The sequence below is a fragment of the Carcharhinus amblyrhynchos genome, chromosome 18, assembly GCF_965287045.1.
Source record: "Carcharhinus amblyrhynchos chromosome 18, sCarAmb.v2.hapA, whole genome shotgun sequence".
NCBI classification, from domain to species: Eukaryota; Metazoa; Chordata; class Chondrichthyes; order Carcharhiniformes; family Carcharhinidae; genus Carcharhinus; species Carcharhinus amblyrhynchos.
In genome coordinates, this window is record NC_137341.1 from 21,440,932 (window position 1) to 21,467,673 (window position 26,742).

General features: G+C 46.1%; 1 protein-coding gene across 1 annotated transcript in view; it reads left to right on the forward strand.

Annotated features, from left to right (window-relative positions):
* The window catches only part of LOC145355183 (sodium/myo-inositol cotransporter 2-like), a 126,986-nt gene that overhangs the window by 56,184 nt on the left and 44,060 nt on the right, over positions 1-26,742 (forward strand). The window contains exons 9-11 of the mRNA XM_080207096.1: positions 3,074-3,209; positions 5,752-5,859; positions 23,943-24,093. Of these exons, the coding sequence (XP_080063222.1) occupies positions 3,074-3,209; positions 5,752-5,859; positions 23,943-24,093 (395 nt within the window). The remainder of the gene's footprint in view (positions 1-3,073; positions 3,210-5,751; positions 5,860-23,942; positions 24,094-26,742) is intronic.

Below are 26,742 nucleotides of genomic sequence, written 5' to 3' on the forward strand. Positions count from 1 at the left end.
TACTTTTCAGAGCAATGATCTTTCAACATATTCTTTGTTAGTCATGGCTACAAAATCCTTTCAGCACTACTTTTTTTGTCCATAGTTAGTTTATATTTTTAAAAGTTGTGACTTACATTATGATGAAAATGGCTCAAGACAACCTGAGAAAGCTGTGAGCGGAATGCTCATTTCAATATGTGGTACATTGCAGATTTCTGTGCAGTCATGTACATGGACATTGTAGAGGGCAGATTGTTTTGAGGTCTTTGCTCATTGCAAATGGACACCCTTCATACATCATCAGAGATGAACTAGGACTGAGCTATATTCTGGAGGCCTAAGTAAAACTATTACCAAACTTTAAAACACTTAAGTGGGTAGCATTAAATTACATGTTGTGTGGAATAAAATTTCAGCACCACCTTGTTTTTCATTAGTGTGAAATATATGTAAAGTATATTTTGGAGGTGTCCAAAACTAGGGTTCATAAATATAAGACAGTTACTAATAATCCAATTGTAATTCAGTTGAAACTCCTTTGGATAAGGCTGGATTTTATGAGACTCAATATCCTCTGATACGCTGATTGAAAAGTCCAGCTAGAGGAGCCCGCTCACGAAACTAGGGGAGCTTCTCAGCAATTTAATGTTGGGGATGGTATTTATTGTTTTAAGGTGAGACTCCTGCTCAATCTCAGAAGGAAGTTCCATTTTAGAGAGCTGCTGACCAATTGGATGGCCAGCAGCTGTGTAATCCCAGCAGCACTAGATGAGAGTATTGGCCATTACAGTCAATCCACATGAAAAGGAGGTGGCCGCAGAAATAAGTTTGGGGTCTCACTGGGGCCATGCTGGCAGGCTTTAGTGATGGAAGCACGGTTCTGCCCCTTGACTGACACCAGGAAGCTACATTCCCCTTAACAGGGCCTCCCCTGCTGGGGGTAAATTAGCGGTGGGGATGGGATAGGGCCGTTAAGTGACTATTATTTGGCAAGTTCTATGAAACCCTCAACACTATTTGTGGACCTCAATCTCTCAGGAGTTCCCCCCTCCTGAGTACAGATGGTATAATTCTCATTACAGAGAGGGTTCAGATCCTGCAGGGATGGCTGAACACTTTGAAGCCGTCCTCAACCGACCATCATCTATTAACGATGAGGCAATAGACAGGATTCCCCAGGTCGACATCAACAGCGCCATGGATGACCCACCGGTAGTAGCTGAAGTCACGAAAGCTGTCAGCCAGCTATCCAGTGGCAAAGCCCCAGGGGCATTGCCATACCCGCAGAGATCTACAAAGCTGCTGGTCCTGTACTTATCAAGAAGCTCACTGAGTTGTTCCAGTCCTTTTGGAAGCAAAGATCTATTCCTCAGGAACTCAAAGATGCTTCCAATGTACACCCCTAGAAGAGGAAGGGCAATCGGCAAGTATGCGACAACCACCGAGGAATCTCGCTGCTCTCCATCACAGGAAAAACACTCGCAAAAGTCCTGATAAATCATCTGGAGCTGGGCCTGCTTCCAGAGTCACAGTGTGGCTTCCGCAAAGATCGCGGGACTATTGACATGATTTTTGCTGTGCGCCAACATCAGGAGAAGTGTCAGGAACAGAATCGCGAGCTCTACACAGCCTTTGTTGATCTCGCAAAAGCCTTCGACACTGTCAGCCGACAAAACCTGTGGAGGATCATGTCAAAGTTCGCCTGTTCCCCCCCAGATTAATTCAAATGGCACGATGGCCAGAGTACTGGATGGTGGAGAATCTTCTGAGCCTGCTACTCATGCACCATACACAGAACCCATAATCACAATCAAAGGGCAGAAAGTACAGGCAGTGGACCAGTTCACTTATCTTGGCAGCACCCTCTCCCAAGCAGTGACTATTGATACAGAAAGTTAACTGCAGAATAGCAGTTTTGCTTTCGGTAGACTGCACTCCACTGTATGGGAACGTCGAGGAATCAGCCCAGCAAAAAAAGTGAAGGTCTACAGTGCCACGGTACTTACAACCCTCCTGTATGCCTGTGAACCATGGACTATGTATTGAAGGCATGCAAGATAGCACAATCATTTCCACATGACTTGTCTTTGCAGAATATTACGCATCAGATAGCAAGACAAAGTGCCAGACATTGAAGTTCTCTTTAGAGCAAGCCTACCATCAGTCCACACACTGCTGATGAGAGCACAGACCCGATGGGCAGGACATGTCATCTGTATGCCAGATGAGTGAATACCCAAGCAGCTACTTTTTGGGGAACTCTCTGCTGGAAGATGCTCGCATGGAGGACAGAAGAAACGTTACAAAGACACACTCAAGGCCTCCCTGAAGTTGCTTGACATAGACAAAACCACCTGGGAAACACTGGCACAAAACCGCCCTACCTGGTGCTGCCTCATCCATAAGGGCTGTCAAGCTTATGAAGCAAGGTGCATTGCTGAAGCACAACTTAAGCGCGAGCTACGCTAGTCCAGAGCCATCAGTGCACCAACTACAGTGCCTTCACAAATCTGCCCAATATGTGCCATTACATTCCATGCCCGAATTGGCCTGATCAGTCATCTTTGGACATACTGCATCCAGCCTCAGAATGACTAATGGTGTTGAGGTCCTCATCGACAACGATGAACAAACAACGTTTGGCCAGTCAAGCGTCTCAATAGGACCAAGGACAGGCTATCCACCTCTCCTGCCCCCTGTAAAATTTCAGACAGGTGGGGGGAGAAGGCAGATCATCCACTGGATTTTATGAAACACTCATCTTCAAACCTGCTGATTGGGGAGTCTAAAATCTAACACTTAGAGTGGAGTTAAAATGTGGCACTTGCTGTCACATGGGGTAGTTGTGGTAAATAGTATTTAAGGGGCAACGTGATTCAGGGAAAAGACATGAGATATGAATAGAAAAACATGTTAACAGGCTGAAATAAAGTCTGGTTGAAGGAGACCTCTGTTCAGAATAAACACAACAAAGATAAATTGGGATAATAACCTGTTCCTATGGTACATTTCTTCATGTGTATATACATATGATTTTGCATTTGAGAATTTATTGGCATCTAAATTATATGTTGCCTTATATTGGTTTCAGGTCATTGTGCAAAGGACACTTTCTTCCAGATCAATGCTTCATGCCAAAGGTGGCATCATATTTGCATCCTACTTGAAAATCTTGCCTATTTTCATTATGGTGTTTCCTGGCATGATCAGTCGAGTGCTTTTTCCCAGTAAGTATTCTTGTGAAGTAACTATAAGTTTCCTGCTGAAGGTTAGGTCCTAATACCTGTGAAGGCAAGAAATCGGAAGTACTTTTTTTCTCTATCCCTTCTAAAATCTAGGATGGAAAGTTAGTTTTATTACTTTGATTTTTGCATGATTCTGAGTTTTCTACCCAGATTTTACCAACCTATTATTAATCCTGGAAATTATGCAATTTATAGCAAACCTATCTTCAACAGCTGTTTGCAAAATGCAAGAGAATTGTATCCTTCGTTGATAATGGGTCTTTGGCAGGAACATAGAACATAGAACACTACAGCACAAACAAGCCCTTCAGCCCACAAGTTGCGCTGATCATATCTCTACCTACTAGGCCTATCTATAACCCTCAATCCCATTAAATCCCATGTACTCATCCAGAAGTCTCTTAAAAGACCACAACAAGTTTGCCTCCACCACTACCAACGGCAGCTGATTCCACTCACCCACGACCCTCTGAGTGAAAAACTTACCCCTGACATCTCCTCTGTACCTACTCCCCAGCACCTTAAACCTGTGTCCTCTCGTAGTGACCATTTCAGTCCTGGGAAATAGCCTCTGAGAATCTACCTGATCTATACCTCTCAACATCTTATAAACTTCTATCAGGTCACCTCTCATCCTTTATCTCTCCAGGAAGAAAAGACCGAACTCCCTCAACCTATCCTCATAAGGCACGCAACCCAATCCAGGCAACATCCTTGTAAATCTCCTCTGCACCCTTTCAATAGCTTCCACATCCTTCTTGTAATGAGGCGACCAGAACTGCACACAGTATTCCAAGTGGGGTCTGACAATGGTCTTATAAAGGTGTAGAATTATCTCCCGACTCCTAAACTCAATCCCTCGATTAATGAAGGCTACTATAGTATATAATGAAGGCTCCTTCTTGACCACATCCTCCACCTGCGAGGCTGATTTAAGAGTCCTATGGACTTGGACCCCTTATGATCCTCTACACTTCTAAGAGTCTTACCCTTGATATTATACTCCTTCATCCCACTGGACCTGCCAAAATGGACCACTACACATTTCTCTATGTTGATGTCCATCTACCATGTCTCCACCCAGTCTTGCATCCTATCTGTGAAAAGTAATTCCACCTATTCCTTGACTAAATCACGGTTATCAGTGGAGGCCTTCATTGATTCCTGCAAAATTGAAATTTGAAGTAATATTCCTTCACCAAACATCAGTGTGAAACAAAGCTGTGGTTTGACCACATTTCTGGGCACAACACATTAGAAAAAATGGCTGGGAAACAACAGAGGAGAATTTTCGCGAGGTTCTGCTGGCCATGAGTCTCCCAAGCACTTTTTTTTTAGTGCAGCCAGCTCTAAGCTGAAAATTAGCGAGGCCAGAGGGGGCGGGCATACTGAGGGGGTTATGGGATGTGATTGGTGGTGGGGTGGAACTGCTGCCATTCTGCAAGTGGGATCAATGGGGGATGAAGGGAGTGAGGAGGGCGATTGTGGATGGCCATTTGGGGTGGGGAGGTGGGGCTGGTCATTGTGGTGTGGGGGCAGGGCTGGTCAAGGGGGGTTTGGAGGGAGGAGGCCAGCGATTGGGAGGCCAGCAATCAGAGGCCAACGATTGCACCTTAAGTTCTTCTTTAGAAATAGCATATCCCTATGTAGCTCTTACTATGTGAAAGTTGAGCTATCAGGTGGCATACTGAAAACAATTCTCAGTTAATGGTAGGGTTGGGGAAAGTTATAGAACAAAGAGATCTGGGGGACAGGTTCATAGCTCCTTGAAAGTGGAGTCACAGGTGGACAGAGTGGTGAAGAAAGCATTCAGCATGCTTGGTTTCATTGGCAGAGTATTGAATACAGGAGTTGGGACGTCTTGTTGAAGTTGTACAAGACATTGGTAAGGCTACACTTGGAATACTGTGTACAGTTCTGGTCACCCTTTTATAGAAAGGATATTATTAGACTAAAAAGAGTGCAGAAAAGATTTACTAGGATGCTACCGGGACTTGATGATTTGAGTTAGAAGGGGAGACTGGACAGACTAAGACTTTTTTCTCTGGAGCGTAAGAGGCTTAGGGGTGATCTTATAGACATCTATAAAATAACGAGGGGCATAGATCAGCTAGGTAGTCAATATCTTTTCCTGAAGGTAGGGAGTTTAAAACTAGAGGGCATAGGTTTAAGGTGAGGGGGGAGAAATACAAAAGGGTGCAGAGGGATAATTTTTTCACGCAGAGGCTGGTGAGTATCTGGAACAAGCTCATAGTAGAGGCTGGTACAATTTTGTTTTTCAAAAAGCATTTAGACAATTACATGGGTAAAATGACTATAGAGGGATATGGACCAAATGCGGGCAAATGGGACTAGTTTAGTGATTATGTAAAAGGGGTGGCATGGGCAAGTTGTGCTGTAGGCCTGTTTCCATGCTATAAACCTCTATGACTCTGACTCATTTGTGTGCAGAGTTGTATGTGGTAGTATCCAAGTCAGGAATTTAACCTTCTGAAGCACATAAATATTTTTACTTTTGTTTTAGATCTGGTGGCCTGTGTGGATCCTGCTATCTGTCGTAAAGTTTGTGGAAATCCAGTTGGTTGCTCAGATATTGCCTACCCATTGTTAGTAATGGAATTGCTACCTGCAGGTACGTTATACGCAATTCTCCTGTTTGCACCCTTAAATGCTCCCACCAGTGGGAAAACCGGAATGTTTACCGCTGGTGTTAGCAGCATCAGTCAGGTGGGATTCATTCCATCTTTAGCATTTAAAAATATTCATAAAGTGGGATATACTGGCCAGCCCAGTTTTTTTAATAGGGATTGGGGCACCTTTTAAGAGAGCACCCTGATCTCTGTTCTGACAGGCCTCTGTTCCCTCCACAATGAATTTGGCAACCCCCACTGTTAAGGGAGCACCCCCCAACCCTCAGCACAGAGGGCCATCCTCCCCGCACTACTGAAAGAATGGGTCACTGTGCCCCACACCACACATGCATGAGGGTGACCCTACACCACCCCACACACCCCAGCCAGAAGCTTCAACGCCCTCCCCACCACCACCCCCCCCCCCAACACACACACACACACAAACACACACACACACGAGAGGCACTTCCAGATGATGTTCCCTCAGGTCCCTCTCAGGGACTCCGGTGCAAACCCTGCACTGCCCTGGTACCATAGTAGTGAGACTCTGATTTGGTGCCTTGCACTCCGAAGTGGGGGGCAAGGGGATAAGTGGATTGCCTATGTGTCCCTCTGCTGCTGCCAGACTGCAGAGACAGGGTCCCCCAAGGGATTTGGGGTTTGGTTGGGCTCACCGTGGGAGAAGGGTTTCACCTTGGGGCTCTTCCCTTGGGATGAGGGCCAAGTGGCTGCACTTATCCTTATTGCCCTGGGAAAGGTGTTGTTCACTTTCACAATGCTGAATTCTGACACCACCCTGGGATAAGATATTATTATTGCCTTTCTGAAACCTTTTAAGTGCCCTGGTAAGTGTGACATCAGGCCTTCAGAATTCATTGGTTCCCTTCCAATTCCCTGGGTTGATTAGATATTCATGATGGGCCCCCAGTACTGCAGCAATTTTTCCTTGGGTGCCCATTGATGTGAGAAAGGAAGCTAAATGGCAATGCAGCTCTCATGGGATGCAGCAGCTTAAATGGGCAAGGCAAAATTTAGAGATTTAGAACAGTCTCCAATTTGCTGATCCTTACTGTCTCCTCTTCACCATGTGTGTTCAATATTTCTTTGCCTCCATCACCCATCAGGATGGTCTGTTTCTTCCTTGAATGGAAGCCCGACCAGTCTCCATTCATCACCGCCCTCTTCGGCCTGGCTACACTTGTTCTCACATTAAACTCTACTCATTTCCTCCAAACAAAAGTCTTCCTTTAGCTAGCTGCATAGGTCCCAGCTATTCCTGCCTTTTTGGAATATGTGAGACATTCGCTGTTCCATTCCTACTCCAGGCCCCTCCTTTACGTCTTTTTTTGGTGCATTGATGATTGTATGTATGATTTCCAACTCTTGACCTGAATTGAAAATTTCATCAACTTTTCTTCCAATATATAACCTTCTCCCAACTTCACATGGTTTATTTTCAACTAATCCCTCCCTTGATTTTCTGGGATGGGCCGTGAACAAATCACAAGGCCACTGACTCCTACAGCTTCTTGGACTACAATTCCTCACACCTTGTTTTCTGAAAGGATTCCTTTCCATTCTCCCAGTTTCTTGCCTCTGTTGCATTTTTTCTGATGATGTAACCTTCCATACTTGCACCTCATTCTGTTTTCCTCGACTGAGGATTCCCCCCCCCCACCCCCAATCCTCATTTCCAAGGCCTTTGGCTGGATCCATCCTCTTTCTCATACTTTTGCTTTCACTTTTTCTACCTCCCAAAAGTAGGAAGGCTTCCTTTGGTTCTCCCTTTGCATCCCAGCAGCCTCTGTATTCAACAGATCATTCTCCATCATTTCCACCACTCACACTGACTTCTCTGTGTCCTCAATCTCCTGTAATATCCCATGAAGCACAATGCAAAATCAAGGAATAGCATTTCACCTTTCAATTAAACACTTTGTAATCTTCCAGACTCAATATTGAGTTCAACAACTTCAAAGCATAACTCTGCCTCTAATGATTCCAGCAGATTAGAAAACCACGAATGGTTTGATTTGATTTGACTTATTATTGTCACATGTATTAAATACAATGAAAAGTATTGATTCTTGCGCGCTATACAGACAAAAGGTACCATTCATAGAGAAGGAAACGGGAGAGTGCAGAATGTACTGTTACAATCATAGCTAGGGTGTAGAGAAAGATCAATTTAATGCAAGATAAGTCCATTCAAAAGTCTGACAGTAGCAGGGAAGAAGCTGTTCTTGATTCAGTTGGTACGTGACCTCAGACTTTTGTATCTTTTTCCCGAATGAAGAAGGTGGAAGAGAGAATGTCCGGGGTACGTGGGGTCTTTAATTATGCTGGCTGCTTTGCCGAGACAGCGGGAAGTGTTGACAGAGTCAGTGGATAGGAGGCTGGTTTGCATGATGGATTGGGCTACATTCACAACCTTTTATAGCTCTTTGCAGTCTTGGGCAGAGCAGGAGCCATACCACCTTGTGATACAACCAGAATGCTTTCTATGGTGCTTCTGTAAAAGTTAGAGTCATAGCTGACATGCCAAATTTCCTTAGGCTTCTGAGAAAGTAGAGGCATTGATAGGCTTTCTTAACTATAGTGTCGGCATGGGGGGGGATCAGGACAGATTGTTGATGATCTGGACACCTAAAAACTTGAAACTCTCGACCCTTTCTACTTCATCCCCATTGATGTAGATAGGGGCACGTTCTCCTTTACGCTTCCTGAAGTCGATGACAATCTCTTTCGTTTTGTAATGTAATGCTCTATTCCAGAAAAGATGGAGATAGAAAGCTGAAAAAAATAGAATATGAGAGTAGACTAGTCAGAAATGTTTATTAAAAGATTGTAAGAGCTTTTATAAATATATGAAAAGGAAGAACAAGGGGAAGAACTACAACACTCATGCTGCCCAAAAGTGAGCCTGGACCTTCAAGGTCTCAGTTCTCCAGGGGACACCCGCCAAGGGTGTGGAAGTCAGCAGACCACCTCATCCTCAACTGTGGATCCTGGGGAGGCACCTAGCTGTAGAGGTAGGATGAGGAAGATTAAGAAAATATAGTCATAGTGTGAGCACAGGTGAATTTAGGCATGTGTAGAAATTAATCATCATTGTTAGGTCACAAACCCACACTGATATTATCAAGAGTACTCCAGTTTGAAACACTGGTTTGTGGTGGTGAATAATATTGTTTTTGGAATGGTGCGAAGGGTCATGTGAAACCCCAGTGAGAATCATAGAATCAGTGCAGAAAGAGACCATTCGGTCCATTGAGTCTGCACCAACATCAATCCCATCCAGGCCCTATCCTCGAAACCCCGCATATTTACCTTTATAAACCTAACATACACATCCCGGGACATTAAGGGGCTGTTTAGCATGGCCAATCAACCTAACCTGCACGTTTTTGGACTGTGCAAGGAAACTGTGGGAGCATCCGGAGGAAACCCACACAGATATGGGGAGAATGTGCAAACTCCACACAGACAGTGACCAAGATGGGAATCGAATCCAGGTCCCTGGAGCTGTGAGGCAGCAGGGCTAACCAGTGTGCCCCAAATATACACGAACAGGACTAATATACTCTAAGACAATCAAGTATATGAATCACTAAACACACACACCATAACTCACACACACACATACATACAGTTTACATTAAAACTGAGCTGGCAATTCTTTTGACCAGAATTGTGTAGCAGCTGCATGCAGCCAAGACCACCACCCTGCAGAGGAGGGGAAGGTGGTGCTAGTTGATCTTCCAGGAGCAGGGCCACAAATGGCAGAGCCTCATGGGATGCTACCAGCCAGGAATACTCCAATGTCAGAGCTACAGTGCCTGAAAAGCCTGTAGCCTGTCCCAGGGGCAATGGACCACCTGTGCCAAGTTGGCATCATATGGACTGGGAGGTCACGCATTGCTTGTGGCTCTGAAAGTTACTATCACTCTGAACTCAATGCCAGCAGCTTGTTTCAGGGCTATACGGGTGACCTGTGCGCAAGGATATTTTGGCCTTGGAGGGAGTGCAGAGGAGGTTTACTAGGCTGATACCGGAGTTGAGGGGGTTGAGCTATGAGGAGAGGCTGAATAAACTAGGCTTGTACTCGTTAGAGTTTAGAAGAATGAGGGGAGATCTCATTGAGACGTATAAGATGATGAATGGGATGGATAGGATAGAGGTGGAAAGACTCTTCCCGCTCAAAAAAGACAGTAGGACTAGGGGGCACAGCCTCAAGATAAAGGGGGGGCAGTTCAGAACGGAGTTGAGGAGGAACTTCTTCACTCAAAGGGTGGTGAATCTCTGGAATTCTCTGCCCGTTGAAGTGGTGGAGGCTGCCTCGCTAAATATTTTTAAGAAGCGGGTTGATGGGTTTTTGATAAGAGAGGGGATTAAGGGTTATGGGGAGAGGGCGGGAAAGTGGAACTGAGCCACGACAGATCAGCCATGATCTTATTGAATGGCGGGGCAGGCTCGAAGGGCCAGATGGCCTACTCCTGCTCCTATTTCTTATGTTCTTATGTTCTTATCTCCCAATCAGCAGCGTGCAAGTCCACAAAGAGGTCACGTGCACTATTTACGAGGGTCCATATGTACATCAACTTAGATTGGGACCAGGTGTCATGCTCACACGGGTATGCACCAGGTGCAGGGTGTCATTGATTGCATTCATGGGGCTCTGCATTTCCCAGGGCGGCACGGGGCACTATTTTTCAACTGCAAGGAACAGCACTCCCTCAATATCCAGATCGTTTGTGACCACGCAATGCGCATCATGCAGGTTTGTGTCTGTTTCCCAGGGAATATTCATAATAGTTACATCTTGGGGTGCTCACAGATTCTGGCCATTTTTGAGGGAGAACAATACCTGGAGGGAAGATGCCTCAGGATAAAAAGGGTATCTACTCAAGAAGTGGCAGATGATGCCAGTGCAGAGACCACAAATACCCACTGAGGATCCCCAAAATGAGTCTCATGCATCAATACTGCACTGGTCAAATAGGCGATTAGACCACTGTAGATGCGGTCCAGTGCCTGGACCAGTGGGATGATGCCCATCAATACAACCCCCAGATGGTGTCCTGTATCATGATGGTCTGTTGCGCTCTGCACAACCTGATATGCAGTAGGGAGAGCAGCTGGATCAGGAGGAGATGGAGGAGTGCCATATGTGCCCGGCTGAGGAGATTGTCAAGGAGGGTAGTGAGGGACTTCTTGCAGAGAAGGACGAAAGATGGACAAGGTCAACATGAGGTGCAGGGCCAGGGACATACTCATTAACTCTCAGTTTGTTGACATCCTGGACTAGGGTGTGAAGATCTCTCCCACCATGTGTTCTAACATCCAGTCAACACTATAGTGTCCATGGAAGGGCATCGTGATGGTAGCTACATTCGTGGGCAGGTTGCCAAAGTGATTGGTGCAACTCTGCAGAAGAATGATGATGACTTGTGTTAAGAATAGAGCGATACTGCTCTCATCCTCAGCGATGTGCCTGACTCTTGCTCCAGAGAGCTGAATGCAACCAGCCAGTGAATGAGCTTATTATGGGGCCCAGGGATGCGGAATGACGAACCTGAAGTCAGGGGTCTTGGTGTTTTTCTCCACCTCCTCAAGAGCTGGATGAACTCTCAACAATTTTTCAGCCCTTGGCATCCTCTTCACTAGACAATACTGGCAGACATGAGAGACCTGGATGCTGATGTTGTGAGGGAAGAGACGGGGATGGCATTAGCATTCCTTGGATGGAGGGGGGTTTGGGGGGGCAGGAGGGTGGGGCAGAAGGTGCAGTGGCGTGACTTTACTGCTTAGTCAATGAGGGAGGTGGGAAGACATAGCACTGCCATTCTCACACTCATGGGGCTAATGCGTGTGTATGGATGAACAAAGTGATTTTTAAATATACTGGTGTAATATTACAATGGTGACGTACTCTAGTGCTGAGGTTCACCCATGGCCACTAGGTGCCTATAGCTTCTTACTCTTTCTCATTCTCCTGCTACATTTAGATCTATCCCCAGGAACTACAGCTGTGTTTGAGGCAGCCTGCTGACTTCCAGGCCTATTGCCTGAGATGACTGGGAGGGTGTCCACTGGGGGCCTAGACTTTAGGGTCCAGGTCTACTTTTGAGCTGCACAAGTGTAACAGTGTGGCCCTACTTAGGGTGTGGGACTGGAGGTGTGTCGCTCACAGGGATTGGCATGTCAGATAGAGTGATAGAGGTTTACAACATGGAAACAGGCCCTTCAGCCCAACTTGTCTATGCCACCCTTTTTTTGAAACTCCTAAGCTACTCCCAATTGCCTGCATTTGGCCCATGTCCCTCTATACCCATCTTACTCATGTCATTGTCTAAATGACTTTTAAAGGACAAAATTGTACCTGCCTCTACTATTACCCCTGGCAGTTTGTTTCAGACACACCACGCTTCATGTGAAAAAATTGCCCCTCTGGGCACTTTTGTATCTCTCCCCTTTCACCTTAAACCTATGCTGTCTAATTTTAGACTCCCCTACCTTTGGGAAAAGATATTGACTATGTATAGAGTCATAGAGATGGGTTAGACATACCCAGGGTCTCTTGGGTGGAAGGCTCAGGGCTGCATTCCTGCCTATCATCATTTCTTCATGACCTGCTCTATGGGATAGAGGGATAGCTAGAGTGAGATCCAGAAGCCCCACCATCCTCTGACGCTGACACTTGTAGATTCCAAGCATACTTCTGTCATGCAGTGTACGCACTGTACCATGGAACTTCTGCCCTCAGCCATGGAAGTCATGAGCTGAACCACCCTCACAATGTTGGCCTCATTGTGAAGGACTGACAGCAGCATCTCCCCAGACAAAAGGAGAAGGGACTCCTCCAGTTGGCCTTGCGATCTGAGGGTTGATGCTGTCAACCCTTTCTAATGCTCATGATTCTGTCATTGCAGTTCCAGAAGCTCTTGGATGACCAGATCCAGTACACATCATTGGCTGGGGCTCAACAGGGTCCTAGGCTCCAGTTTTCCTCTGAGTGTCAAATCCCTGGGATATTCCATCTCTGCTTCCTATGAATCTTCAGGTGTGAGGTACTCATCAGTGAATGACCCAGAAGCTTGCTACTATTTAATCCCACTGAGGTGTGGGTATCTGCAGAGATGTGGGAGGGTGCGAGTGATGGCTGTTGCGTTTCCTCGATGCTTTTCTCTGAGATGGCTCATAAGAACATAAGAAATAGGAGCAGGAGTAGGCCATCTAGCCCTTCGAGCCTGCCCCGCCATTCAATAAGATCATGGCTGATCTGTCGTGGCTCAGTTCCACTTTCCCGCCCTCTCCCCATAACCCTTAATCCCCCCTCTTATCAAGAACCCATCAACCCGCTTCTTAAAAATATTTAGCGAGGCAGCCTCCACCACTTCAACGGGCAGAGAATTCCAGAGATTCACCACCCTTTGAGTGAAGAAGTTCCTCCTCAACTCCGTTCTAAACCGCCTCCCCTTTATCTTGAGGCTGTGCCCCCTAGTCCTACTGTCTTTTTTGAGCGGGAAGAGTCTCTCCACCTCTATCCTATCCATCCCATTCATCATCTTATACGTCTCAATGAGATCTCCCCTCATTCTTCTAAACTCTAACGAGTACAAGCCTAGTTTATTCAGCCTCTCCTCATAGCTCAATCCCCTCAACTCCGGTATCAGCCTAGTAAACCTCCTCTGCACTCCCTCCAAGGCCAAAATATCCTTGCGCAGGTGCGGCGCCCAAAACTGCACACAGTACTCCAGCTGCGGCCTCACCAATGCCCTATACAGCTGCAGCAAGACCTCCCTACTTTTATATTCAATCCCCCTCGCTATGAAGGCCAGCATCCCATTCGCCTTCCTGACCACCTGCTGCACCTGCAAGCTGGGTTTTTGCGACTCATGCACAAGGACCCTGAGGTCCCTCTGCACCGTCGCCTGCTGCAGTTTTTCGCCACGTAAGTAATAGTCCTTCCTACCATTCTTCCTACCAAAGTGGACCACCTCACACTTGCCAACATTAAATTCCATCTGCCATTTCCTGGCCCATTCGCCCAGCCTATCTAGATCCTTCTGCAGACTCTCCACACCCTCCGCACAATTTGCCTTTCCCCCAGTCTTGGTGTCATCAGCAAATTTCGACACCCTGCACTCGGTTCCCTCCTCCAGATCATCTATATAAATGGTAAATAGCTGAGGCCCCAGCACTGACCCCTGGGGCACCCCACTAATCACCAACCGCCAATCCGAATAGCACCCATTGACCCCCACTCTCTGCCTCCTATTTGACAACCAATCCTCTATCCACGCTAACACCCTACCCCCAACTCCATGTCCCCTGACCTTCTGCAATAACCTCTTGTGAGGTACCTTGTCAAACGCCTTCTGAAAATCCAGAAAGACCACATCCACCGGCTCTCCTCTATCCACTGCCCTAGACACATCCTCATAGAACTCCAGTAAATTTGTCAGACACGACTTCCCTTTAATGAAACCATGTTGCGTCTGCCCTATCAAGCAATTCCCTTCAAGATGCCTCGCAATTTCCTCCTTAATGACGGATTCTAACATTTTACCTACCACAGACGTTAAACTAACCGGCCTATAATTCCCCGCCTTTTGCCTGGCACCCTTCTTAAACAACGGCGTAACATTAGCCGTTTTCCAATCTTCCGGCACTTCCTCGGAATCCAGCGACGTCTGGAAAATAACCACCAAGGCATCCACTATAACCTCCGCCATTTCTTTCAGAACCCTCGGATGCATTCCATCCGGTCCTGGGGACTTGTCCACAATTAGCCCCTCCAGTCTGTCGAGCACCACCTCTGTAGTAACAGTAATGTCATTAAGACCCTCCAGTCCTACCACCTTTCCATCGCTAACACCCAGCAAATTATTCACGTCCTCCTCCGTGAAGACAGAAACAAAAAAGTTATTCAAGACCTTAGCCATTTCCCCATCCCCTACCACTAGGTCCCCTTTCTCATCCTCTAAAGGACCAACGTTCACCCTAGCCAGCCTCTTCCTTTTTATATATTTATAAAAACTCTTGCTATCCTTTTTTATATTAAGTGCAAGCCCAGCTTCATAGCTTCTCCTACCCTCCTTTATCAACTTCTTTGTCAATCTTTGTTGACATTTAAACCTTTCCCAATCCTCTTCTCGCCCACTGCTCTTAGCTACTCTAAATTCCTCTGCTTTTAATTTAACACTTTCCTTCACCTCCTTCGTTATCCACGGCTTATTACCTCTCCTCCTACTGTCCTTTTTGACCATCAGAATAAATTTCTGCTGAGCACCAAGAAAGATCTCCTTAAAGATCCTCCACTGCTCCTCAGCAGACCTACCTTCCAACGCGCTCCCCCAGTCCACATTCGCCAATTCTTCTCTCATCCTACCGTACTCCCCTCTATTCAAACAAAGGACGCGTGTCCGGGAACCCACTTTCTCCTCCTCCATCTGCAACAGAAACTCCACCATGCAATGATCACTCTCTCCAAGAGGATCCTTCACCGCAAGGTCCCTAATTCTACCCACCTCATTACATAGCACCAGATCCAAGATAGCTCGCTCCCTCGTCGGCTCCAACACACACTGTTCAAGGAAATTATCCCGGCAGCATTCCAAGAACTCCTCCTCGAGCCCACCTCGTCCAACATGGGTCGACCAATCAATATGCAGATTGAAATCTCCCATAACTACTGCCGTCCCATTCCTGCACGCCGCACTTATTTGCGCGTTAACAGCCCGCCCCACCTCCAGATCATTATTTGGGGGCCTATAGACGACACCCACCAGCGTCTTCCTCCCTTTGCTGTTCCTAATCTCCACCCACAACGATTCCACTTTCTGCTCTTTGGCTCCGATATCATCCCTTGCTACCACCTTGATACTATCCTTAATCAGCAGAGCTACGCCACCCCCTCTTTCCTCCTGCCTATCCTTCCTAAACACTTGATAGCCCTGTACATTCATCTCCCAGTCCCTGTCACCTTGCAGCCATGTCTCTGTAATGGCCACCAGATGGTATCCATTTGTGTCGATCTGCGCCACCAGCTCATCCACTTTATTCCGAATGCTTCGTGCATTCAGATAAAGCGCTTTCATCCCAGCCTTCACCTGGACCCTATTTGCCGTAACGCCACCAATTGGGACATCCTCGGCCTCTTCCCTTACCTGTACCCTATGCTTAACTTTAGACCTCGTGGCGTCACCTACCCTTGCACCCTCCCCCCCCTAATTAGTTTAAAGCCCTGTCTACAGTCCTCTTTACTCGATTCGCCAACACTCTGGTCCCAGCACGGTTCAGACCAACCCCATCCCGCCCGAACAAGTCCCACCTACCCCAATACTGGTGCCAATGCCCCATAAATTCGAACCCATTCCTCCCACACCAATCCCTGAGCCACCCATTCACTTCCTTTATCCTGTCAACCCTACGCCCGTCTGCACTCAGTTCAGGCAGTAGCCCAGAGACGACCACCTTGTCGGTTCTACTTTTTAATTCCATTCCCAGCTTCTCATACTCCCTCCCCAGATCCTCAGTCCACACTTTGCCTACGTCGCCAGCACCCACATGTACCACAACGACCGGATTCTCACCCTCCCACTCCAGGTTCCTCTGCAGCCCAGCTGCGACATCCTGTACCCGAGCACCAGGCAGACAACACACCCTTCTGTGCACTTTGTCATTGTGACAAAGGACAGTGTCAATACCCTTCACCCCACTATCCCCAATCACTACTACGTTCCTTTTCCCCTTCTCTTTGCCTATGTCCTGCTGCATCACTGTACCGTGTGCAGTTTGCTCACCAACCTCACCTGCCTCGTCCTCTTCCAGACTGGAAGCAAGAACCTCAAACCTGTTATGCAGATTAAGAGGCTGAGGCCTCCGCTCCTCACCCCCCTTCCTCCTCCCAGCAGCCCCCTTTTGTCCCTGACCCTTAGATTTAGCCAGTCTAGGGGGGGTGGATGTCACTTGCACCCCATTGACAATGGCACCCTCTCTCCCCCTGATGAGCCTCAGTGTCTGTAGCTCAGAGGCCAGCTCATCCACTTTGAGCTGGAGCTCTTCCAGCAACCTGCACTTACTACAGACATGGTCACTGGGAAGGACCCTGGGGTCCACCAGTTCCCACATCATACAGAAACCACACATCACATGCCCCTCCATTATTCACTGTAATTTTTTATGGGGAAAAAAATTTTTTTCCTTGTTTCCTGCTGTAGTAGTTTGCTCCCTTGGAGCTGCTCAGGCCTGTGGTTTCCAGAGGGCATGAAGACAGTCCAGGCTGGTCAATTAATTGATCTGTACGGGGAGGATAATGGCATCAATGCTCCACAGGATGAATGATAGGAGAAAATTAACTTGTGAGGATTGTGCCTTGGCTGCATCTGTTGAGGGTTCTCACTACTGTCTGGTGTTCTCACTCTCTGCACAGGTGCGATCCTGTTCCACACATGCCAGCTCAAGAGTTATTTCCTTTAGGGCTTCAGGCTTCTTGGCCCAGGCATGATTCCAGAAGGCTATGCCCACTCACATCAGTTGTTCTTAAATTTGTCCTGCAGTGAGACAGATAGGGAGGGTGTAGGCAAGAGTTCTGCCAGGCCAAATACATGCATGGGATTGGGGATGTGAGATGCAGAATCTTTACTGGGGGGACCACATAGATTGGTGGGGGCACCATGACAGGTGTTGGGAACCCGTGAGGTGACGGTGAGAGATCACCATGGAGGTGTGATGGATGTATAAAGGGATGCAGCAGGAGACATTAGGACTTACTCTGGTGCACAATGGAGGCCATTCATCTTCTTCCAGCACTATAACCCCATCCTTTCATGGAGCAAGCTGGCATTCAGTATCATGGCCACTGCCTCCTAGGTAGGGCTGATGACCTTGTTTGCTGAATATCTGCCCTGATCACGATCGAAGATACCATGCCTCCGCTCCACACCATCCAGAAGTTTGATGAGGACTTCTTCTATGAAATGTGGTGCTGTCTTCCTGGCAGCCATCCTCCTGACTGGGCTTGGAATAAATACTGGGAAGTGCTGAAGAAGCATTTTAAAGAACCAGAAGCACCTTATTGATGACAGAGATTGCATTTTCCGGGGGTGAGTGTCCCAGAAGCAAATGACCAACAGTGTGGCGTTAATCGCATGGAAAAATGAATTGGTGGAGACTAAATACACAGTGAGTTTCATTTTCTCACTGCAACAGATGCTTAGGAAAAAAATGGGCTAATTCCATCCACTGTTTTTTTTTGATTTACACATCTCGCTGCACCAGAACCCACCCATCCATTAGTTTAAAGCTCTGTCCGCATTCTAGTTATATAATTGACCAAGTCACAGATCCCAGCCTGCTTCAAGTAGAGTGCATCCCAACAGATAGTGCCCTCTTCCTCAGTACTGATGCCAATACTCCATGAAACAAAGCCTCTTCTTTCCGTATCACCATTCTCTAATCTGCTTGAACCTATGCCAATTGGCACATGGCTCAGATAACAATCCAGAGATGTTCTGTATTTTAACTTGGACCCTAATTCCTCACCGCTTTCTCAGCAGAACACCATTCCCGGTACTACATATGTCATTGATTCCCACATGGACTCCAACAACTGGACCCTCTCCCTCCTACTTCATTTCCAGCTGCGAGGAAATGTCCTTCACACTGACACTGAGCAGGCAACGAAACCTTCAGAGCTCCTGGTCCTGGCTGCAGAAAACAGTATCTATTCTTCTGATTACACTGTCTCTTGTAACTACTACATTCCTTTTCACTGCACTCAATTGAATGGCATCCTGTACCATGGCGCCACGCTCTATTCGCTCATCCACCTCCTAGTCCTTCTCATCCACACAGATAGCAAGCATCTTGTACCTGTTGGACAAAGTCAACGGCTGAGGCTCCTGGTTCCTGAAACTTGCCTGAATCGCAGCCGCACCCTTCTGTCGCTGACCTTTGATTAACTCTAAAGTTTCTGCCTTATCTAAAGTGTGACTACTTCCTGGAATAAAACATCCAAGTAACTCTCCCCCTCCCTGACATACAATATTTGTAACTTAGACTCCAGCTCAGCAACACTGACCCAAAGTTGAAAAGAATCTCTAGATCTTAATGACAAAGATGTCTATGAACCCCTGAGAAATTCTTCCTGAACGTCGTATTAGAGGCAACAATGGCCAGAAAACTCAGAGACTTAAGTCCCTCTCTTCGGTGAGGAGCTGAGGAAGATCATTGTACCTTTTTCTTGATGCAGGAATTTGCAAAGGAATTCACAATCCATCTTCACGCCCCGTCCAGCTTTGAAGCACAGGTAGTCAACTTGAGGAAAACAACAACTGTGAGACTCTATCCATACCTGATTTAATATTGTCAAGACTAATAAATAGAATGATCTGGGGACTGCTTTGTTTTGTGCTTTTCCCATTAAAACAAGTAGTGGTTTTTTTTTACATCATTCGTGGGATGTGGACTTCGCTGGCATGACATTTTTACTCATTCCTGACTTTGCTACTTGTTGAACCCCTGCAGTTGTGTGACGATGCTACTCTCACAGTGCTGTTAAGACTCATAGGATTTTGACTCAGGGCCAAGCAAGGAATGTCAATTTATTTCTAAGTCATGATGACAGTATATTTCTAAGCTATATTTTGTAAGGGAATGTGAAACTGTTCTCATTTGCCTGCTGCTATTGCTCTTCTGTGCAGTAGAAGTCACATGTTTGAGAGGTCGAAGAAATCTTGGCAAGTTAGTATAGTGCATGCTGTGAATGGTACATGTTGCAGTCCTGATGCATTGGTGGGTGGGGGAGTAAATGTTATAGGTGATTGATGGGGTGCTGATCCAACAAACTGCTGTATCCTGGATGGTATTGAGCTTCCTGAAAAGTATTTCATTATAATGCTGATTTTTTTGCCCTACAGATACTGCACAGGATTTGGGGAAATCAAGAGCACTTGCTGCACAATTCCCAGCCTCTGACCTGCTGTTGTAGACAGACTATTTATGTAGCTGGTCCAGTTCAATTTAATGGCCAGTGGTGAGCACTAGGATGTTGATAGGGGATCTGATAATTAATAACTCCATTGAAGGTTAAAGGAAGACAGTTAGGCTCACCTTGTCATAGATGGTCATTACTCGACACTTAAATGACATGAATGCTTTTTGCCTCTAGACCAAGCCTGAAAGTTGTCCAGGTCTTATTGAATGTGGTCACTGATAACTTCATATCTGAGGAGTTGTGATTAGAACTGAACACTGTGCAATCATCAGTAAACCTTTTCACTTCTGATATTATGGTGAAGGAAGTTATTGGTGAAGTAGCTAAAGATGGTTTGACCCAGCATGCTCCTACCCTGAGCGTTTCCTACAGTGATATCATGAGGCTGAGAAGATTGGCCTCCAAAACCACAACTATTCTTCTTTGGGCCAGAGAAAAGTTTTCCCATAATTACCAGCGGCTTCCATTTTCCTAAGGCCTCCTGATGCCATACACCATCAAATGCAGTCTTGATGTAAAGGGCAGTTACACTCATCTCAGCTCTGGAATTAAACTCTTTTTTTGTATTGTCTTGGGCAAAGGACTGGAAGACTGGAGCTGACTGGCCCAGGCGGTACTGAAATTGACCATCAGTGAGCAGGTTTTTGCTGATTAAGTGATGCTTGATGGCATTGTTGTTAACAACTTCGATCACTTTGCTGATGATCTAAGAGTGGACTGATGAGGCAGTAATTTGCAGGGTTAGATTTGTTGTGTGCAATATTTCGCTTTGTTCAAAAGCTGTCAGTATTGTAACAACTTGGCTATCAATGCAGCTAACTCTGGAGCACAGGTTTTCAGTAATATAGCCAGGGTGTTATCGAGACCCATGGCTTTTGTTGTATCTACTGCATACAGCTGCTTCTTGATGTCACAGAGTGAATTGATTTGATTTGAGACTAACTTCTGTTATGGTAGGGGCCTCAGAAGGAGGTACATCTGACTGAAGATGGAGGTCAATACTCTAGTCTTTAGTATAACATGCCAGTCTCCACCATTTTCAAGGATGCAGTTATTCATAGAGACTCCTTCTCACATTAGTTGTTTGATTGTCCACCACCATTCACAATTGGATGTGATAAGACTGCAGAGCTTTGATCTGAATGATTTGTGGGATAGAACCATAGAGTCCCTGCAGTGTAAAAAGAGACCATTAGGCCCATTGAGTCTTCACTTACTTTCCAACAGAGTATCTTACCGAGGCCCACCCCTGCCCCGCCCTATTCCCGCCAACCTGTGCATATACCATGGCTAATCCACCTAACCTACACATCTTGGGACACTAAAGGGCAATTTAGCATGGCCTATTTACCTAACTTGCACATTTTGGACTGTGGGAGAAAAAGGAACACCTGGAGGAATCCCACAGAGACATGGGAAGAATGTGTACAGTCCACACAAATAGACACCCAGAGCTGGGAACTGATCACTTAATTTTGTTCATAATGTACAGTTTCCCTGTTTAGGATGAATGTAGTTCTGTGCTTGTAGCTTCCCCAAGTTACCACATTTTTTATAGCTGATACAGCTTATACATGCTTTTCTATGTGCCTTATTGACACAGGTTTGGTTCCTAGCTTACTCGTAATGTTGGAATGAGTGCTATGAGGCTACAGATGATGGTTCTGGTGCTCTGATGTTCCACAGTTCGTCAAAGGTCCACAATTTTGAATTAATCGATCTCTTGATTTTTTTTTCCCTGTTTAGCACAGTAGTGACACCCTCCATTGTGTTGTGTGATATCCGTATAATGACAGAATGTCACTCCACAGGGAATGTCATTCCCACCAATACTATCTGAAAAAATGCATCTGCTTCAGATAAGTTGCTGAGAATGAAGTCAGGCAGGGTTTCTCCTCATGTTGATTCTCACACCACCTGTCACAGGTACAGTCTTGCAGCTGTGCCCTTCAGGACTCGGTCAGCTTGATCAGTAGTAGTGCTGACCCACTCTTGGTGATGGGCATTGATGCCCCCTGCCCAGAGTACATTCTATGTCCTTTGGCATTTGTTAAAACACTAGATCCTGACAAATCCTTCAGTCAAAATTAAGTCTGAATAAACAGTACTACTAAGATTCATATGTTAAATGGATGTAAAAATATTAAAATATGTTCAGTATACTCCCCTATTTGCAATAGATTACAATTTGAGTAATCATTGTTTTAATCCCTGTGGAGATGAATAAACAAAAAGTGCCAAATTTATCATTGAATGAGATTTAAACTTTTTGTAATATTTAATAATCAAACCAAATCAAAATATATAAAATGAGAATTAACAGGTAAAATAAATTATAAATTACTCATTAACTAACTGCCTCATCAGGCAGCCAGGCCCACTTAGCACATATGGCATCAATTTCAATCATTAAGGCTTTCAAGACTTTTCTTCAAGGATTAAGCCACCAATTCACCACATCTGACAGCAGTCCCACTCAAGCTGAGTATCACAGGTACAGTCTTCAACAAAATGACACCCTTTTCTTAAACCTTCTCTACTCCCATCTTGGTTGTGTGGATCAATCAGAATCATTTTTATTTGAGTCATTGGTAATGACCATTGGTTCATAGTATGGCCAAATCTGGTTATTCAGATGCACTAAATTAACAGAAACTACAGCAGCATCCTTACTTCGTTTATCGCTTGCTCATAGATCCAGCCTTTAGGTTCCTCTTTTCCCAGATGTAAGGACCCATTATCTCTTTTTCAAATGTTGCAACCAAGTGCGCCTATTGAATTTTTCATCACGCCATGTAAGAGGATGTCTAACCTTAAACATAATGGTGATCAGTTTTGTTTTCTATCCTTGTACTTTAGAAATGTCCTGCTTGTACATTTATGTTCTGTTCCCTAGTCCAGGATAACGGTCAGACACAATCACATTCTGTGATACTTTCAGGGCACTTCCACTACTCTGTAACAAAAAACTTGAGGAAGGCTGGGAACTATCTTACCAGCTTGTCCCGTCAGTCGATAGGTGTGGCGTGCCAGCAAGGTCACGTGAGAGGCGGAAAACCGGATTCGCACCCAATAACTAGTCTATTGCAATATTACTGGCCCTGATCTGCCGTTCTAATCAGCTTCACACCTGGAAAGGGCGCGAGGCTGATTTAAGTATTTATAAGACTGAGCCCAGGACGTAATTGTCTGGGCTCAGTTGCTTTAATGATCTCGCAGCGGAAGTCCTAACCAGCAAGAATCACATATGGCTCCCCCACCAACAGGGGGACTAGATGTGATGGTTTCACTGGTGGGTCTGGAAGCTATTTATGTTCCCCCACTCCATCCCCATAGTCAAGGTCATGGGTGGGCAGTGCCAGTCTGGCACTCTGGCAGTGTGCAATGGGCACCCAAACAATGTTCACCTGACACAGGCTGTGCCAAGGGGTTGGCCCAATGGGGAGGGGTGAAGCCTTAGGGGAGGGCAGGGTCTGAAGGAGAGGTAGGAGGCAGATGCTGAAGGAGAGCTGTATACTCTGCAATGGAGATTGTTAGAGCAGTGATTGACGGGGGGGAAGGGGGGAACGACCAAGAGGGGATACAATTCTTTCTCATTTGCACACTCGTTTGGCACTTAGAATTTTTTTGGTAAGATTGTGAGATCACCCCATGAAGTTTGCGTATGAATGAAAAGAAAGGGCTGGCTTTGACATTTGAGTACATTTTCTTTGCTATAGTTAAAAATGTTTGCCGATGGGAGTGAGAAGAGTTCCATCAATGGACTGACTTCAAAGCCAGAATACTGTACTAACCCATTGCACTTTCCAGTTTAACTTCAGACATGGCAATATTTGAGTATCTTATTTCAAGAATAATCAGTGAATTGGGGGAGGCATTGCTTTTTTATTAGCTCTGAGAGCATTAACCATTTGTTTGAGAGGCTGGTAGTGATATGGGACAGAGCACAGCACATAGTTGCTGCTGCATTTTTATGCTAGAGTATTTTTAAGTATATAAATAATCCCCTGCAATTCAGTTAATGCCATGATACAGTTTTTGGTACAAAAGTTAGTTGGACCCAATTCTGTTCTGTTTCAGGTCTGCGAGGCCTAATGATGTCAGTAATGATTGCTGCCCTCATGTCCTCCCTCAATTCAATTTTTAACAGTGCGAGTACACTATTTACAATGGACGTCTGGTATTACATCCGACCTCACTGCTCCGAGTGGGAGCTCATGATTGTTGGCAGGTAGGAAAATACTGAGCCGCCGATTTTGAGCCAGTTGAAAATAAATGGAAATATAACAACTGCCTTTTTGTTAAATAAGAACATGAGAAATAGGAGTTGGACTAAATAAAATGACCTCTTGACCCTGCTCCACCATTCAATGTAAAATTAGTTAATCTTTTGCCTCGATTCATTTTCTTGCCCACCCCTCATAATCCTTGATTTCCCCAAGATCAAAAATCTCTCAGCTTTATATATAGTTAACAATGGAGCATCCAGAAGCCTCCAGGTTGGTAAATTCCAAAAATTCACAACGTTCTGGTTGGAGACATTTATTTTAATTTCTTTAATCCCTTATGTTGAGAATGTGCTCCTACGTTTTAGATTCCTCAGCCAGGGGAAACAACACCTCAATGTCGTGTCCCTTCAGAATCTTTCACATTTTAATGAAATCATCTCTCATTCCCCTCAATGCCAAACAATATAGTCCCAGTTTACTCAGCTTCTCAACATATAACAACCTTCTCATCCCAGGAACCGATCTAATGAACCTTTGAGGTATCACCTTCAACTTAAGTATATTCTTCCTTAAATATGAAAAGTGCAGTTGCACACAGTACACTAGATGTGGCCTTACCAAAGTCCAGTACAATTGTATTAAGACCTCCTGGGCGGGATCTTTAGTTCATTCTCACAATCTGCAAAATTGCTGACATGGGCTCAAGATGCGATGAAACTCAGAATGAAATTGCAACTTCAATTTTCACCATACCATGCCAGCGATGCAATCGGGTTCATACCCACATAGGCATGAACCGGACTTATATATGTTTAAGTGCATTTCAATGTGATTAACCTGCCCCCCACCAGATTTGAGCCCCTGCTGTGCTTTCAAACCACAGACATCACCCAAACATGAGCCTGTCATCGTGATCTCCTGGGTGCGTAAAGGTGAGCGTAGCCCCAGTTGATGTCTCCTGGCCCACTGCGCTACCGGAGCAGCACAGCAGGCTGGGAGTATCGCCCCCTATGTCTCTATAACTTTGTATCCTGCAAAATAGATAATCCTTAAATCTATCCATAACCATTGCATCATATTTGATCATAAATTGAGGGTCTCATCACATATCCACGCCATTCCTATGACTGCCTACTTTCACATTAGCAATATTGCCATATTCTATTCCTGTCTCAGATTATCTGCTTCTGAAACATTCCTTTGGTAATTTTGCATTTGATTATTCCAATGAATTCCAATTTCAGTATGATTAGCGAACCCCAGACGGTAGTCTCCGGACTTGCTAGTGTCTCTCCCTCCTGATGGGAGAGGTCCCCAACAGCACGGATTACAACTGATCTTCATCAATGGGGGCCAGATGTGATGACCCCACCGCTGGTGGGTACAGAAGCCATTGAGACCCTCCCTGAAAATCTGGGGACAGGAGACGTGCTCCTTGGGCATTGGCACCCTGACAGTGCCCATGGACACCTTGGCAGTGCCCACTGGGCATTAGTGCCAAGAAGGCGGGACCAGATGGATTGCGCCCCACTGTGGGCGGGGCATACTGGGGGCCAGTTGGTGGTGGTGGTGAGGGGAGGACGCACTGCACATTCTGCAGTGGGATCGGTAGGAGAAGGAGGGAGGCGGTGATTGGGCTGCACATGGTGTGGGTGTGGGGGGATTTTGAGGCTGCACATTGGTGGGAGGGAGATTAGGACTGCACATGGACGGGGGTTGATTGGGGCTGGCCCAGGGGGTGGGGGGGGACGTTGGGAAGCCATCAATCAGGAGAAGTGGCATGGCGATGGGGGTGGGGCCGTGAGGGGGCCAATGCACGTGCGCTGGTCACCCCACTGACAGATTGGTGCACACGCAATGACCCACTCTGTGGAGCACAGAGCAAAGGAGAGTCGTGAAACTAAGGGTGCGCAAAAACCAGGTGGAAAAATCTCCTGTTTGGACACTTAGTTTTTTTTTGGAGATTCCTGGCCATATTCTTTAGCAGGATTTTTATTCTTTGCAAAAGAATATCATTTATACATTAGAAGAATTGTTGGAAAACCCAGTGAAGGAATCACTAACTTTAAGGGCAGAATCTTATGAAAAAAATTCTAAGTACTGAATGAGTGAGAAAATGGGAAAGTTTCAGACTCAGTTTTTGGGTGAGTTTAAAAAAGCAATCTCATGACACTCAGTAAAAAAAGTGCCAGAATGCAATTCTCATCAGTGGGAGGTTGGGGGTGCGGGGTGTCCGTACAGCCTAACCTTATTGGTGAAGCCAACATATTGGAGAGCTCCTGACAGCCCACAATCCCTCCACGACATCAGGACCCACTGCTGATTGCTCCCTGTGCCACACCCCTCCCCCCCCAAGACATTGTCCACCCTGCTGTTTATCACTGCCGCCGCAGAGTTCCCACCTTTTCCACTGATGGCTGCCCAGATATCATCCTCTCCCACACCCCTGATTGTCATTCCCACAGATCAACCTCCCTCTCCCTGTGGAGTTTTCCCTTCCCTCCTACAGAGCTCCCCCCCCACCCCACCTTCCCCCTTCCTGGCACCATCCCCTTAGCCCCACATCCCTCAGCACCTGCTCCCTTGGCACTGCCGGGATGCCTGATGGGAATTGCCAGGGTGCCTGGTGGGCATTGCCCAAAAGGGCACTG